This window comes from Juglans regia, chromosome 14, assembly GCF_001411555.2.
Source record: "Juglans regia cultivar Chandler chromosome 14, Walnut 2.0, whole genome shotgun sequence".
Classification (NCBI taxonomy): domain Eukaryota; kingdom Viridiplantae; phylum Streptophyta; class Magnoliopsida; order Fagales; family Juglandaceae; genus Juglans; species Juglans regia.
The window spans coordinates 21,963,190-21,980,130 of NC_049914.1; the positions used below are offsets into that span (position 1 = coordinate 21,963,190).

At 36.3% G+C, this 16,941-nt stretch overlaps 1 protein-coding gene, 1 non-coding gene and 1 pseudogene across 2 annotated transcripts; 2 read left to right on the plus strand and 1 right to left on the minus strand.

Annotated features, from left to right (window-relative positions):
* The first annotated feature begins 2,960 nt into the window (after positions 1–2,960).
* LOC118344627 lies at positions 2,961–3,068 on the plus strand. The gene has a single exon (XR_004798407.1). It is a non-coding gene; the product is annotated as a small nucleolar RNA R71 (small nucleolar RNA).
* A 1,599-nt stretch (positions 3,069–4,667) lies between these two features.
* On the plus strand, positions 4,668–5,090 carry LOC108988690. Its single transcript, XM_018962019.1, has one exon. It carries the CDS (start codon positions 4,668–4,670, stop codon positions 5,088–5,090), a length of 423 nt encoding a protein of 140 aa, XP_018817564.1.
* An 8,308-nt stretch (positions 5,091–13,398) lies between these two features.
* Positions 13,399–14,660, minus strand: LOC108988689 (annotated as a pseudogene).
* Positions 14,661–16,941: the final 2,281 nt, after the last annotated feature.

Below are 16,941 nucleotides of genomic sequence, written 5' to 3' on the forward strand. Positions count from 1 at the left end.
ATAGAGATAAAATTCTTAATAAATCTCCTATAGAAACTAGCATGTCCTAAAAATGATCGAACATCTTTTACAGTCTTAGGAGCAGGAAGCTTAGAAATTAGCTTTATTTTCGCTTTGTCAACCTTAATGCCTCAAGAGGAAGCAATGTGACCCAACACATTTCCTTGTGTCACCATGAAGTGGCATTTTTCCCAATTTAGAAGCAGTTGCTTCTCTTCGCATTTGGCTAAAACAACGTGCAAGTTAGTTAGACAATCATCAAATGAACATCCAAAAACAGAAAAATCGTCCATAAAAACTTCAAGTATATTTTCAACCAAATCAGTGAAAATACTAAGCATGCATTGTTGAAATGTGGCTGGGGCATTACATAGACCAAAGGGCATTCTCTAAATGCAAATGTACCAAAAGGACATGTAAAAGTGGTTTTCTCCTGATCCTTTGGTGCAATCGCTATCTGATAATACCCAGAGAAACCATCAAGAAAACAATAATAAGCATGACGTACAGCCTTTTCTAAAATTTGATCAAGAAATGGAAGAGGAAAATGATCATTTCTAGTAGCAGCATTCAGTTTCCTATAGTCTATACATATTTGTCATCCAGTTGTTACTCTTGTAGGAATTAATTCATCATTGTCATTTTTTACCACAGTTATTCCAGATTTATTTGGAACAACTTGAATAGGACTCATACACCTACTATCAGAGATAGGATAAATAATCCCAACATCAAGCAATCTCAACACTTCATTTCTCACAACCTCTTTCATTGTGAGATTTAACCTCCTTTGCATTTCCCAAGATGGTTTTTCATTCTCTTCTAAATATATCTTGTGTGTATGCATACAAGGGGACTTATTCCCTTGATGTCTGCTATTGTCCACCCAATTGCCCCTTTATACCTTCTCAACACTCCTATCAATTTTTCTTCTTGAGTAAGAGTGAGTGTAGAAGAGATTACCACATGGAAAGTGTTGTCAAGTCCCAGGAAAACGTGTTTAAGTCCAGCTGGAAGAGGTTTGAGGTCCAAATCTGGAATTACATTTAAGATAGCTTTATGGGTGCTGTCAAAGGTGGCAACTCTTCAAACTTTAGTTGCCAAAGCACACCACGATTAGTTCCTGCAAAAGAAACATTAGAAGTGTCATAAAGTATATTTAAATCACCTAGAACACTTTATAATGCCAATTGTAAATCAGTGGAAGGAAGATTCAAGTGAAAATCCTCATCAAGGATATTTTCCAGCAAATTAACTTCCTTAACTTCTTCTAAATTCCGAGGTTGCTTGCAAGTATTAAAGATATTCAGTTCCAATGTCATGTTTCCAAAACTTAATTTCAAAATTCCACTTCTACAATTAATTAATGCATTAGACGAAGTAAGAAATTATCTACCGAGAATAACAAGAGCTTGGAAGGTAGATAGAGTCGACAATTTCATATCAATCACCACAAAATTCACAGGATAGCAAAACTTATCAACTTGTACCAAAACATCCTCAACTATACCTCTAGGTATTTTTATGGATCTATCAGAAAGTTGCAAAATGATAGGTGTAGATTTCAGCCCACCTAAACCAAGTTGTTCATAAACAGTATAAGGCAATAAATTGACACTTGAACCAAGATCCAACAAAGCATGACCAAATTTTGAATTTCCTATCACACAAGCAATTGTAGGTGCTCCACGATCCTTGTATTTAGGTGGTGAATTACTCTGAATGATAGCTCTGACTTGCTCAATAAGAAAAGCTTTCTTGTGCACATTTTATTTTATTTTTACAGTGCATAAATCTTTAAGAAATTTTGCATAAGCAGGAATTTGCTTAATAGCATCTAATAAAGGGATATTAATCCTAACTTGTCTAAAAACCTCAAGAATTTCAGCATGATGCTTATCTTTATGTAACAAAACTAATTGCTGAGGAAAAAGTGCAGGTATAGGACAATCAATTTTCTCATGCTCTCCATCTTTCTTAGAAGGGTTAGAAACCTTACCAGAATTGTATGGCTCATGTGCTGGAATATCTACCACCTTACCGCTTCTTAAAGTAGTCACTGCTTTGACTGACTTTAAGTTAGGATCCTCATTTACTGCTTGCACTTGATGGGGTTGCCCTTGTGGATTTGGTTGTGATTGCGCAGGACATTTACCCTACTCTTGAGTACTTAAAGATGTAGTTAGCCTTGCGAGGGAACTCCTTATGTCATTAATTGCTAATGAATTCTGATTGTTGACTGTTGCTTGACCCTACATGAATTGTTGAAGTGTCGCACTCAGCTGCTGGATTGTATCTTCAAGTCCCTTTTTAGGTGCTTGAGCTAGCTGCGCATTGAACTGAGAACTTTGACTTGGATGGGGAACATAGGATGGACCAGGATGAGCTCCATATGCTGCAAAATTTGTTGGTCCTACTATAGGTGCAGCAGGAACATTGTTATGCTCACCTCTCCAACTAAAGTTTGGATGATTCCTCCACCCCGCATTGTAAGTGTTCGAGTATGGCCTTGAAAAAGGTTTGGAAACCATGTTAACATTGTGAGTTTGATCTAATAAAATTTCTTTAAATGCAGGAATTGTAGGAAACTCATTTGTGGAATGCCCTTGATCCTCACAAATGCCACATTTTTCTGCCACTCTTTGTATAGCTTGCACCTCATTCACTTTTTTCAAGTCAATAGCTTCTAATTTCTTTGAATTTGAAGTTAACCTAGCATGCAAATTGTCCTCCCCTCTTAAAGTATATTTTCCTCCTCTACCCACATGTCTTGAAGTCTCATTTCTATCAATACTATCAGCAGTGTCCCAAGACTGTGCATTTTCAGACAAATAATCAAAGTACACAAATGCCTCCAAGGGTTGTTTATTAAAAAATTTACCATTGTACATAATTTCCACAAATTGTCTCATTTTTTGTTGAAACCATCATAGAAAAAACTTATGATTCTCCAATTCTCATATCCATGATGAGGACATGCATTTAATAAGTCTTTCAAACGTTGCCAGCAGTGATAAAATGTTTCTACATCCTTTTGACCAAAATTGATAATTTGTCTTTTTAAGGCATTGGTCCTATGCATAGGAAAAAACTTTTTTTAAAACTTCAGTTTGTATTTCCTGCCAAGTCCCAATGGATCTTGGTCTTAAGGAATTCAACCATGTCTTAGGCTTGTCTTTTAAGGAAAATGGAAATAATTTTAATCTTATTACCTCTTCAGTGCATGTTCTATCTATAAATGTGGAACAAACTTCTTCAAACTCTTTGATATGCAAGTAGGGGTTTTCAGATTCCATACCATGAAAGTGTGGTAGCAATGGAATTATCCTGGGTTTAAAATTAAAAGCATTTGCATTAAGAGGCAAAATGATGCCAGAAGGGGTGCTAGTCCTAACAAATTGTAGATACTCTCTAAGTGTCCTGTTTTGATTTATCATTTCCCTATCATGATGTTCATCTTCAGCCATGATGCTATCAGTGTCAGATGATGCCTCAAGAGATAGGGATGCAGAGTTAAAATATACCAATGATTCTGTCCTAACTAGCTGAGATGTTTGGTCTCTAGACCAACTAGTCATACACACAAAAGTAGAAAATCAAAGACAATAAAAAATAAACAGAGAAAAGAGAAAAAGATCAGATATCACCCAGGTTGTGAAGAGGTTCACAGCTCCATAAACACCCTTTTAGCATTCAGAAAAATACTCTGATGACACCAATTGTCTTCGGCAATGGTGCCAAAAAATTGACTCGGTCTAAAATGTGCTTCCAAGCGTAGAAGTGTCAAGTTGTATTAAGGATAAGTCCATGATCGTATTCCATATGGACAAAGGATTATCAAAACTTTTGTGAAACTTTGTTATAAAAAAAATGTGTTGACTATGATTGACAGTCAGAAGGGAGAGTGGGCTGAATCAATAATAAGAACCATATTCTCGGAGGAAGAAGCTGAACAAATCCTTTGTATGCCTTTGAGCAAAGGTAGAGCAAAGGACAAGATATTTTGGGGGCCAGCCAAGAAGGGTCTCTTCACAGTCAGAAGTGCATAATTCTTGCACTTGGAATTAAAAGAAAGAAGCAAAGGAGAGAGTTCATCAGAGAAGAAAGTAAGTGACATATGGAAGAACATTTGGGACCTTGAGGTACCAGGTGTGACAAAGTTTTTCTTATGGAAAGCTGCAAACAGTTTGCTGCCAACAAAAGTATACCTATACAAAAGAAAGATAACAATTGACAAGAGATGCCCTATGTGCAATGCAGAAGAAGAGACTCTTATACATGTTCTATGGGAGTGTCCTGCAACAAATGATTTATGGGGTAATGATGCAAGCTATGTCAAGAAATGGACTAGATCAGAGGTGGATTTCCTGGAACTCTGGGAGAAACTTAGATGCAGACTCAACAAGAACCAGCTAGAAGAGGTGGCAGTGATGCTACAGAAGGTCTGGCTCAAGAGGAATGAATGGATCTTTGAAAAGAGATGGGATTGCCCCAGGAATTCATTCATTGCCACGAGGGCAGCCTTGCAAGAATTTCAGGAGATACAAGCTCAAGCTCATCAAAGCTGGTAGAATAAGGCACATCAGTTACTGGAGACTTGGGAGAAACCAAAAAGGGGATTTGTTGAGGTTAATTGGGACACCTCTTTAGATGTAAAAAGAAAGAGAATGGGGATTGGTATCATTATAAGAGATGAAGAAGGAGAGGCTTTGGTGGCTGAGTGTGATATCAAGAATAATGTTGTAAATGCAGCTGTTGCAGAAAGTTTGGCCTTAAGGAAAGCAACCGATTTGTGCTCAGATCTCAATATTCAAAAAGCTATTTTTGAGGGCGATGCAAAGGAAGTAGTCGAGGCTGTACTGAGTGAGGAAGAAGTTGTACTTGACTTTAGTTCTATCATTGATGATGTTAAGTTTCACTTCAGAAATAGAACACATTGGTTTATTCAATTTGCTAGTAGAAAAAAGAGCACAGTAGCTCATACTTTAGCAAAGAAAGCTTTAGAGATAGGAAAACAACTAGTTTGGATAGAAGAGGTCCCGAAATTCATTGTGGGATGCCTTCTTGATGATACAAGTTGTAACACGTAATTTCAATGGAAAGTTTCTGAGGTTATTTTCAAATAAAATAAAATAAAATGCAATGTGAGGGATCTTGAAGATGATTAAAGAAAAAGTATGAATTTAATTTTTGCAAAAACAAATATTAAGTCAGAGCTGGAATTGTTGTTTCTAATAAGAAAAGCAAATTAACAAACACTTAGGTTGGGGATGAGACTCTCTTTATTTAGGTGTCTAGAAAATTTCCTCGATTAACATACAAGTCAAGGCATTGATAAACGGAAGATAAAAAGTTATGTTCAAGTTTTGCAATATTTCCCCAAGGGATTCACAACCTTAATCAAACACTCATTAACAATCAGCTAAGAGAAGCCTTGATAATTTTCAAGCTTTTATTGTACCTTACGTCAACAACAAATCAAGAGCAAGAGCCACAATCTATTTTCAACTCAAATCTGACTAGCAACAAGTGAAATCAATATTTATCAACAAAATATTGCATTAAACTAGAACCCAAAACAAATCAAGTCTCATTCCACAACCTAAGCTTTAGAAATTAGCTACATATGATATTTCTAGCACTAAAAATTAATCTAAGCAAAACCATGTTAAAGTATGAGAAAATATCCTAAATGAGATAAACCCTCAAGTGCAGAACAAATGGTCTTTGGAAATACCCAGCAATTCAAACGGCAACAACCCCAGAAAATGATAAAACCTTGAACCAAGCATAAAAGCAAGAAAAATAAAATTGAAGGAAACCCACCGAACTGAAATGGAAAAATGCTACCCAGAAAGCCAAAAAAAAAAAAAAAAAAAAAAGCTGAAGCTACAGCTCCAGGAAAAAGTAAAACCAAAAAAGTAATGAGGAGAGGCATTCGATTTTTTTCTTTCTTTTTTATCTCTCTCTCCAAAAACTCCTCCTGTCCGTTCCGTACATTTCGCTCCCTCTTCACGCCTTTTTCGTTCTAGCCTACTAACGTCCCAGCTGCAGCTCCACGAACGTGCGTAGCAGCCCCTCCTTTTCCCTTCGCTCCACTCCCAAAACGCTGCACATAAGCGTGAGGCATGTTCCTCATTTTGCCTCTGCCCGTGCATTCCTCCCCCAGCAAACCCACTTTCACTTCCACTTAAGCCTCCTTTTCTTTCTCTCCCGGGCGCAGCACTTAAGCTTGAGGCATGCTCATCATCTTCATGGGCTTAAGTGCTTGTACATGGGCCTCCTTGTGATGATTTTTTTCTAGCCCCAACTCTTGATAAATCCTGGAACACATAAGCTATATGAGTCTTTCTGAATTTAATTATGGATAAGAAAATCATTTCACATGCCAAATAAAGTTAAATCACATTATCTAATTAATACTCTCATTTTAACACATAAATCTCTTTTAACCTAAGATATTTAAGAGTATTAATACTGCATAATTAATCATTTATCAGTTATCAAACACTAACCAAACTGAAAAAAGCATATTAACACCTTCAAATATATGCCAACCAATGATGTAGTATGATATTTCATCCACTATGTATTTGCATAAATAACTTGAAAAATAGTAGCAACAAGTTTTATGCTTATTGTTATCCAAGGAATACAGCGCGAGCTAATGCCTATTAGCTGAAAGGCTCTTCATCTCCACCAATTAATGTTCTATATTCCACGCTAATTATGGATTTGCTAAAGCCTGCATAGTTCGAAAAATGTTGATATTAGCCTACTTGGTCTGGTTTCATAAATACACAGTCTACAAACTATTAATTAAAAGACAAATTACTCTTTCATGATAACCACAGCTCTCCCTGAAAAGCTAGTCAATCAAAAGTGATATCTTATCCTAGAACAACTCAAACTCGCTACCAAAAATAAAAAAGCATTGACCCATCTTAATTTTCCTACACTGGTTTATACATACCCAACCTAACACTTCCACCTATGCAACTAGAAAAATATTACAAGCATGTACAATCGTCCACGGCCATTGGATTGTTACATATCCACAAAACAACCAACAAAAAAAGTCCACAAAAAATCCAGCAAGCGGCATCTCGCTTGAGTATCTCTATGAGACTCACTACCTCCATTTAACTCAGACACCCAATTGTTCGTGACTTTCTCATACTTAGAAAAATTCTTCCTCAAAGCTTCAATATTACCCATCATCTGGTCTAGTTTGCTCTTATACATTTTCGCATCACTCTTGTTCCGTTCATTCTCCTCCGCTAGATGAATAAAAGCTTTGTTCTTCTTCATTGAAGGAGAGGGGTCGGGAATGACCATGTGCCCCATCCCTAATGTATACCAAGATGTGAACCCCAACACATCTTTGAAAATACTTTCAGCCACTTCATCAAGTTCCTCTTCAGGATCTTTCTCATTTAACCTCTCAACCATTAGATTCTGAAAAAAAAAATATGAAGGAAAATCAGTTATGCTATTAAATTTAATGAAATATATAGTTTAACTTAAATTAAATTAAACACAATCTTACGTAATTGTGTTCAGTTATGGCATTGATGAATTTGCCCTTCTGTGCTGACCAGTGTGTTTCTTTATAGAAAGCAACCATATTTGGTGTCATCTCCTGTTGCCATACATAATAAATAGTTAAGTTAAAATTCAACACAGTTGTACTTATATTATACATCATAAAAGTCATAAACCTTATCCTCCAAAATCCTTACAAAGGATTTCCTCCCACTGGTATGTTTCACATTCAGTTTTTGCCTATTTGTTGTGTTTCTTTGCGACTTCTCCTACATTGTTTTTCAAGAAATCAAGTCCCATTTACAAATTTAGGGTTGCTCGAATTTAAAAAGGCAGCAATATATATATATATATATATATATATATATATATATCACACCCAACAAAAACACAACAAAAAAAAGGAATTTCACTTAAAACTTATATGAAATTAAATTACAATATACCTTGAATGTTCCGCTTGCTCACCTTTCACAAAGCAACTGCCAAATAGGTTTTTCCACCATGGACGTCCCACCATGTAGGGCCTCTTCATGCAATGCATATTTTAAGTAGGCTTTGTTTAGTGCATAGTGATATACATTATACTTATCGGACAAATGCATTACAACCATCTCACTATGGTTGTCTTTTGTCCAATCCAATATGAAATCTGTCTGCAATTTAAAAAATGCTTGTTGTTATGTATTGTCATCAAACGCACATTAGGCCAAATGAGTAAACAACCAACTTTTTAATTTGGTTAGTATAAAATAAAGTCCTACCTTAACATGGTCAATGAGCTCTTGCTTCTCCTCCTCAGGTACATAGCTCCAACTTGCATGCCTCATGTCAGCATATACATTAACGATCCATGTCACTCGACCAGTGAATATGGAGGCATTCTTGCATGATGGACCTTGATGACCATCTTTTATAACCAAAGGTATGTTACCCACCTTCCGAAAGCGTTCAAATATTGTGCCCCGCGTAGGTCCTCAACCTCGTTTCTTCATAGGTGGATCTATATCTCGAATATCAATTACGTTAAACCCAAGAATTAAATACCATCCATGAACCCGAAAATGCTCCAATTTTAGTTCTATATGAATTGATCACAAAAGAGACAGCTAATTGTGTTATAAATGGATGACATACCTATATTAATATTCCCCTGTCCACCCTGTGCTACATCCATAGACTCTTGTACGCCTGCACCTTCTACCTCCTAACTCGATTCATTTGAGTCCGACTCATCTAGTAAAATGGTTCTCGGAGGCAATGCTTCTGCATCTAGGTTGTGACATATGATAGGTCTTGTGTGTTGGGAACACCCCCTCCTTCCCCCTTTGTACAGATTTCCACATTCTTGCCTTTGCTGGAATTCAAACCCAAAATTTAACATGCAACCCACAAAACATGTAAAACTATGAATATATATTATTTCACATACTAAAACCAACTAAGAGATCATTCAGCCTTTGCATAATGAGTATATGGTTATAAATAACTACTAGAGAGCATACTAAACCCAGTAAATAGATCAAACCAATCTGAATAAAATATACTTGTGCTTTTTTGCCTTGTTTTCTTTCTTCCTCTAGGTTTTGATTGAGACAACCGCCTGATGTAACTGGCGTGCAACCGGCTTGTTGACGTCATTTAAGAGTTTTTCATCCATTTCATGTTCTTCTTCTCTCCCTCTCCATTTCGTTCCCCCTCTCTTTGTCTCAATTTCATTTCCCCTCCCTCTCCCTCTCCATTTTGTTTTCTCATCCCTTTTCCACTCCATGTAAAATCAAATCACACTGCTATGAAAAAAAAAGCATATCCAAAGAAAACAGGAGTTGAGATTGGATGTAAGAGCATCCCCATCCGGATGCCTAAAGCAATGTTATCCCTAAAATTTAGAGATGAAATTTAGGGAAACTTGAAAATGAGCCTCCCATCCCATTCCCTAAATTAGGGATTTCTTTTAGGAGATCTACAGTCGTTCCCCATATTTGGGGAACTATTGTACATCCCCAATCGACCGAACCCTAAATCTGTTGCCGTTGGTCCCGCGTGTTCCTCTCTTCCTCTCGATTGCCCTCGTTCGTGGAGGAGGCCCTTTCTCGAACCGTTTGCTACCATTGACGGTGTCTTCTCTTCATCAACTCCACACAAATGTAAGTTATCTCTTCTCTGTGAACCCTTCTCTCTTCTTATCTCCATGAATGGACTCTGTCCTTTCTCGCACAAATCGAACACACTGAGCCTCTTTCCCATGGCGAATCTTATGTATTTTCGAGATTTATTGACAAAAATTATTTTATTTGTCACTTTGGCCACTTGAAATCACGAATGTAAGTTATCTCTTCTCTGTGAACCATTCCCTCTTCTTCTCTCTATGGATGGACTCTGTCCTCTCTCGCACAAATTGAACGTACTAAGTCTCTTTCCCACGGTGAATCTAATATATTTTCGAGTTTTATTGACAAAAATTATTGTATTTGTCAGTTTTGCCACTTGAAATCTGAGAACCTTAGATTTCAATTACTACTCTAGGGTATGAATATTCATGGATCTATGACCCATATTCACTAGATTTTTCGTGCATGTATCTGCCATGGTTTTCATAGTTGCTGGATTTATCGACTTCTTAGTTGTATTTCATCAATCGACCTGCTTCTATTGAGAACCCTGCATTTTATTGGGTGCTCTAGGGTTTGGATGGACAAATTTTGCTATGTATCATTCACGGCACAGTCAATGCATTTGTCTGCCGTGGATAAATCTCAGACATTGCTCTTAAATTAGTGTTTTGTCCATTTGTGTGGAGTGTTGTGCATCATTTAGTCATTAATTCCTGAAGCTGAGTGCATATGAAAACACTGAATTTATTGTATGGTCTGACTCCTTTTCCCTCTGAATCATTTACCATAATCCAATTGGTTGTCATCAAAGCTAGTCATGTTGTCCAATGAGACCTGATCAAATGGTCTTTTTTTTTATTACTATTACTGTCATTACCAGCTTTGAGCTCCCTTGTTGGTTTATGCATTTTATTTGAAACATAAACGGATCAAGGACAACAGGACATAATGCTATAAGCATTGAACTCTGTTCGGTGTTAGGGTACATATATGTTTGGTTTGTGCTATTTCCCCCCCATAATCCATATAATGGAGACAAACATGTTATGTATTATTAAACTTAAATGGTTTAACAACACATGAACTCAAAATCTGCATGCCTAAATTGCCTTGCCAACAAGGAGATCTCACCATTTTTACTGTCTTTTATGAGCTAATTAATCCAACAGATATAATAGCCAATTTTTTTTGTCAACTTAATTGTCATATGTAAAGCTAGTGGAATTCATTATTAATCTATGATGTTTGAATTTCAAATATCCTTTGTCTTTCAACTAACATTAGAAACTTTCCCTTTTCTGTTAGCTTATACTTTCTCTAATATTTAACCCTTGTATCATGATATTGATCTCCAATAATATATGAGTGTGAATTCAAATGTTCTAATCCTACCTCATACCAGTTATTTAATCTTTGTTTGTTGCATGCATTTGCTGGTTTGAGCCAATATGGTCTCTTTAATTATTGTTCCCATGGACTGAGCTATGTTGGTTTGACAAAGTTAAAATCTGTTTTTATGTTCTTATGCATTTTGCATGCTGCTTAGTATTGTATTTTCCTTCTCTAACCCCTCGGTTGTGAATTTGTCTGTGCTATTGGGATCTTTGTAGTGTTTGGTACTGATGAATAATTATTACTTGTAGGGGAGGGAGGGGGCTGCATGTCTACTGTTAGGCTATGATGATGGTGTTTAGCGGGATAATTCATAAGTGTTAGTGGGCCCCATTGAGATGGCGGGGTAATCCTCACCCGAATGATCATATTGCAGTTTGTAATAGTTTTCACACTAGGCACGTGGGGTTTGGTAAGGTTTTGCAGTCATTTGATGTTGGGCTCCTGTCTCACACATGATGTAAATTATGTAACTCAATCTGAGCCACATTTAAAACACACAAGTGTTTAGGGGAGTGGATGGGAATGCACTTATTTTCATGTTTGCAAACTAATTTTGTTATTGGATTTAAGTTGTCTTAACCCCTCGGCTGTGATGATGAGACAATCCGAACATGGTAATGGAACACTTTGGCACACACCTTCATGGCATGGTAACCCGGATGGCCAATAAATATTGGCAACTGGTTGTTGCAGCCATGCAAAAGAGGGTGCCAAGTGTGGTCATACGTTGCCATAGGATTCCTAAGCTAGCTACCAAAATCACTTCCAAATATAGTTCTTAATTTTAGTCTAACATGTGTATCACATTTCTATGTTTATAAATTTTTAGAGATGGACTTAGAAGAGCATGGAAATATGTTCTTTACCAGCCTCCTGACTCAGGAGCTTGAACTTGACCACATTTATGTTGGTCAAGGTGAACAACATCCCATGACTTTGGATGACTCTCCACCCCCGCCCCAAGTAGAGCCTCCCTCTCAAAGAAAATCAGTCAGGGGTGCAAACTTCACCCCCGATGAAGACAAGTTAATTGTCTCCACATGGCTGAATAGTAGCATTGATGCTATCCAAGGAACAGACCAAAAACACGCCCAACTTTGGAAAAAAGTTATCAATACTTCAATAATTATAAAGAAAGTACAAATGAGCGGAGTGTTGGGTCCTTAATACATCGGTGGTCTGCCATTCAAAAGGAGACGAACAAATTTTGTGCTAAACTCGCCCAAGTTGAAGGGCTGAATTAAAGTGGCATGACTGAGCAAGACAAGGTATAAACATCCACTTATTTATTATTGACATCACTTAATTATCATTTATATGCGTTATATTTCCTTTATCTTTAATGGGTTGGTTAATTATTTGATTTTCATTTTGAATTTGAAGTTTGATAAAGTGAAGGTCATGTACCAATCGCTTGAGAAAACGGCCTTTCAGTTCGAGCATTGTTGGCAGCTATTGAAGGACCAGCCGAAATGGAATCAATGTTGCACAAAGGACGAGACAAAGCGAAGGTCGACGATGTCCCCTACATATTCGTTTACATCAGCAATGGCAACTAATTCACCCATTGATTCATTGGGTGGTATAGAGGGCGAGAATCTAGAAAGTAATGATGTCATCGAATTGAATAGGCCAATAGGGAGAAAAGCAGAGAAAGGAAAATGTAAGGCCCAAGGCAGGGCCTCAGATGAGAATGTGGAGCTCAGTAAGAAAAAGTATACTCACCTAGAGGAGTCACGTGCTCAGGAGAAAGAATTTTTCCGACTCAAGGCCGAGAAGATGGCATATGAACAAGAAATGTAGGGAAATAAAAGTAGACAAGAGGATGAGAGATTAAGGTTGGAGGTGGAGAAACTGGAAATCGCCCGGTGGGAGAGAGAGGAGCGCATAATGTTGCTCGATGTCAGTACGTTAAATGAAGTTCAGCAGGTATATTTCCAGCAACTTCAAAGAGAGATATTGACGTGACGCAATGCATCCTCAGATTGAGGCATTTATTTTGTTTGTAACTAAACCTTTATTCAGTATTAAAGGTGATGTATATTATGTACCACTCGCTTGTGGCACTTTTCTGCGTTTATTGTATTATATAATTTGTATGTTTGCAAAGTTTTATTAAGAAGATTGAAAACGTGGTCGTTGAATTTTAGTCTAACATGGATAGATGTTGCTTGATTACAACTCGACATTACAAATCCTTAAACTATTACAGATAATGAAAATATTACAATAACTCTTAAGCATGTTCTTGAACCAAACATGTTTTTTGGAATGGAAATTCTAGAAACTTTCATACACCGTCGCTACTAATGATAAAATAGAGAATCCAATACAACATTTTCTTCTATTGTTGGGAATATATTTGCCAGTGATGTTCAATTAAATCTGCTTGTAGTTGATGATGTGATGAGTTGTCTCTAATTTCATGATGGCGCTGAATGAAGTTGATAAACTTGTTAGTTGGATTGCGCGACAATTCTGGAAAATCATCATCAAGTTGATCATACTCCATGTTCAAACCCTGACTATCATCACACTCGTCCTCAATGATCATGTTATGTAGAATAACACATGCTTTCATTATATTTGTTAGGTCATTGACTTTGAATAATCGAGAAGGTCCACGAACGATTGCAAATCGTTGTTGAAGTACCTCGAAGGCATGCTCGACATCTTTTCTTGTAGATTCTTGTGCAGTGGCAAAGTTTTTTTTCTTATTCCCTTGGGGTGATGGAATCGTTTTCACAAACGTTGACCACTTGGGATAAATATCATCGACAAGGTAGTACCCCATAGTGTAGTCGTTGCCATTGATTGTGTAATTGACTAGTGGAACACGCCCTTGGGCAAGTTCCGTGAAAATAAAAGATCTCTCTAGCACATTAATATCGTTATGTGAACCAGACATACAAAAAAATGCATGCCATATCTAGAGATCATATGAAGCAATTGCTTCTAAAATAATAGTTGGTTCACGGATGTGGCCAGAGTACATACATTTTCAGGCAACAGGACAATTTTTTCACTTCCAATGCATGCAATCAATGCTTCACAGCATTCCTGGGAATTCCCGTTGTTCACCAACCACAAGCAATCGAGCAATATCATTGGCATCTGGAGACCACAAATATTCATCTAAAAAAACAGTTACAATTGTCTTGCAAAATGTTTTAAGGCTCTCCATTGCGGTGCTTTCTCCAATACGTATGTATTCATCTATAAAATCTCTAGTAACCCATAAGCCAGCATTCTAAGTGTTGCGGTTATCTTTTGCATAGAAGATGAACCGAGTCTTCCTGCATTATCTCTTCTCTGGACGAAGTAGGGCTCGTAAGCCTCTACCTCATTTAGAATACGGAGAAATAAGGGACGACTCATCCAAAATCTCATTAGAAATAGATTGGAGGGATATATTGGATTTTCTGCGAAATAGTTGCGGAAAAGGCGCTCGTACCCTTGAATATGATCACGCAAAAAAAACTTACGATGTTGGCGATTGCCACGATGTCTCAATAACTCTCCATTAGCCTCGGCATTAATAGCAGCATCCAGCTCATCATCAGATGACAAGTATGTAAGTAATTTACGAAAGAAAGAACGAGCCATTTGATGAAGGGAGTTGGAGATGAGACTTGGGTTTTTGAGAATGCAAATGCAAGCAGAATGCGTATTTATAGAGAAAAAAGTTACCGTTACATATAAGACACAAAATGTTACCGTTGAAGAAAAGATAAAAAAAATTACCGTTAGGGAAAAGACAAAAAAAGTTATCGTTGGAGAAGAGACAAAAAAAGTTACCGTTGGATAAATGACAAAGCATGTGTACTAATCATGGCGAATTCAAAATGTTACCGTTGTACTATTTTGCAAAATATTTTATCATCAATATGCGAAAATGCACATATTTAAAAAAATTATTATTTTTAACATCAATGTTGAATTGAAAAATAATACTATATCTGGAAAAAAAATCGTGTAAGTATTTATAAAATGTGATCTTTGAAAATAAGAGAATAAGACAAAAGAGTTAGTAGTTAAAAATGGAAATGGAAGTGAGAGAAAAAAGTAATAAAGAAAGAATAAAAGAATATTATTTTAATAGAATAGAGAAATGATAGGGAATGAGATGTAGAAGGTTTTATGAAGATGTGTAAAATTTAGGATAAAATTATAGGGAGTGTCTTTTTTAGCTAAAATTTAGGAAAAATTTTAGGGAACTCAATGTGGATGCTCTAAAATCAAAACCCACTGTTGTTTTGCCAGAATTTCTTTTTCTTTTTTCTTTTTTTCCGGAAAAAAGTTTTCAACGTCGAATTTCGTGGATTTTGTTTCACGGATTTGTTGAAATTCCGGTTTCTGTTGTGGGTTTGATAAGAGGTTAGCTCTCTTGAACATTGAGTTTAATATCTAAGAAATCATGGGAAATTGAACAAGAAACTTCTATTATGACACTCACTTCAACCTCAAAACTCTTATACGCACACGAAGTTCTTTTTGTTTTCTTAAAAATTGTCTGTCAAATGGGTACTTCGTTGTTTTCACTTCTATGACTTTTGTTCTCAATTTCCTTACCCTTTTGCTAATTAATGTGCAACGATTGGTGTTGATGCAAAAGAATTTCTTATTTGTTTTCTTCTACTGTGTCCATACCTTCAGAAAATTCAAGGCGAGATGAACAATCTAATCTCTAAGAACTACTTTTCTTGGGTCTACAAATTGCCAGGAAATCGGTTATGCTCCACGACGACGTCCAGATAAAAGAAGCTTTGGAATCTGAGAGAAGAATGCCCCGAGAGTTTTCCCACCCCGGTTGTATGTAGCAGGAGCCTAAGTTTTTTTGCTTTTTGTAAGAGAGTCTAGTCTGCTATATATTTCACTTGGAAGTTACTGAAGACTAGTTAGGCAATCTGCATCTTGGAATATGCTTATTAACAAGTGATACTATATTAACAAGTGATACTAACTGTGAACTAAAAATAGATATTAGCTTAATAATATTAACTGATATATTGAGTCTACTGACTAACCATAATACTAAATTTAGTTTAAAGCCAGTAATGAAAAAAGTAAAAAACTGGTAAATAAATATGACTTAACTAGTAATATTGAAGTATTTGAGATTATGAGGCTTGGTATTACAGACTTTGCTGTCAAGCAGTGATGTATGTGTAAGTTTAGTGGAGAGTGAGTTGACCATTTAGTGATTCATCTTCCGGTTGTATGAAAATTATCATCTTTTAGTATGGGATGGTTCCAATGAAGGTAGTAAATGTATAATATAGCTGGAAAGGATCCTTTCGACAATATCATAATAATATAATTAGAATGCTTCTTCTCTTTGCCTAATTTGGCCTAGTTTGAAGGTGAGGAGCAATTAGCAAATCTATTTCTATGGCCTTGTTTAATGCTCAGTGGTTTTAAATTTTCAAATCTGCCTAATCTTTTCCCTCTATGAACTTAGCATACTTGTGGTTTTTCCATCCATTTAGTATATCCAATAGGTTTTAACTTGATTACTAGCTTGTTATAAAGTGTATTACTATTAAGTGTATGAAATTTTCAAACCCAAAACTTGAATAATTCTGGTTTTGTTTAACAATCATTGGGTATCTTACCTCTATGTATTAAATAGCTTTAAAAATACTTTATAACCTCTACTCAAATCTCATAATATAGGGAAACATCTAGGAAAATAGCCAATAACCTCTACTAGCTTTTACAGCATGTATTTGATACATTTTGCAAATGCCAAATAATAGCTTTGATGTGTTGTATACATTTTTTGACATGCAAAATAGAAAACTAAAATAAGTAAAAATTAGTTGGAAAACTACAAAATAACTTCCAATATTCTAAATAATCCCAACCTCAGATAACAAAAAACAGT

Bases quoted from the DNA above. Each gene is read 5' to 3' on its own strand.
- LOC108988690 (XM_018962019.1), top strand. From the start codon at position 4,668: ATGGGGATTGGTATCATTATAAGAGATGAAGAAGGAGAGGCTTTGGTG.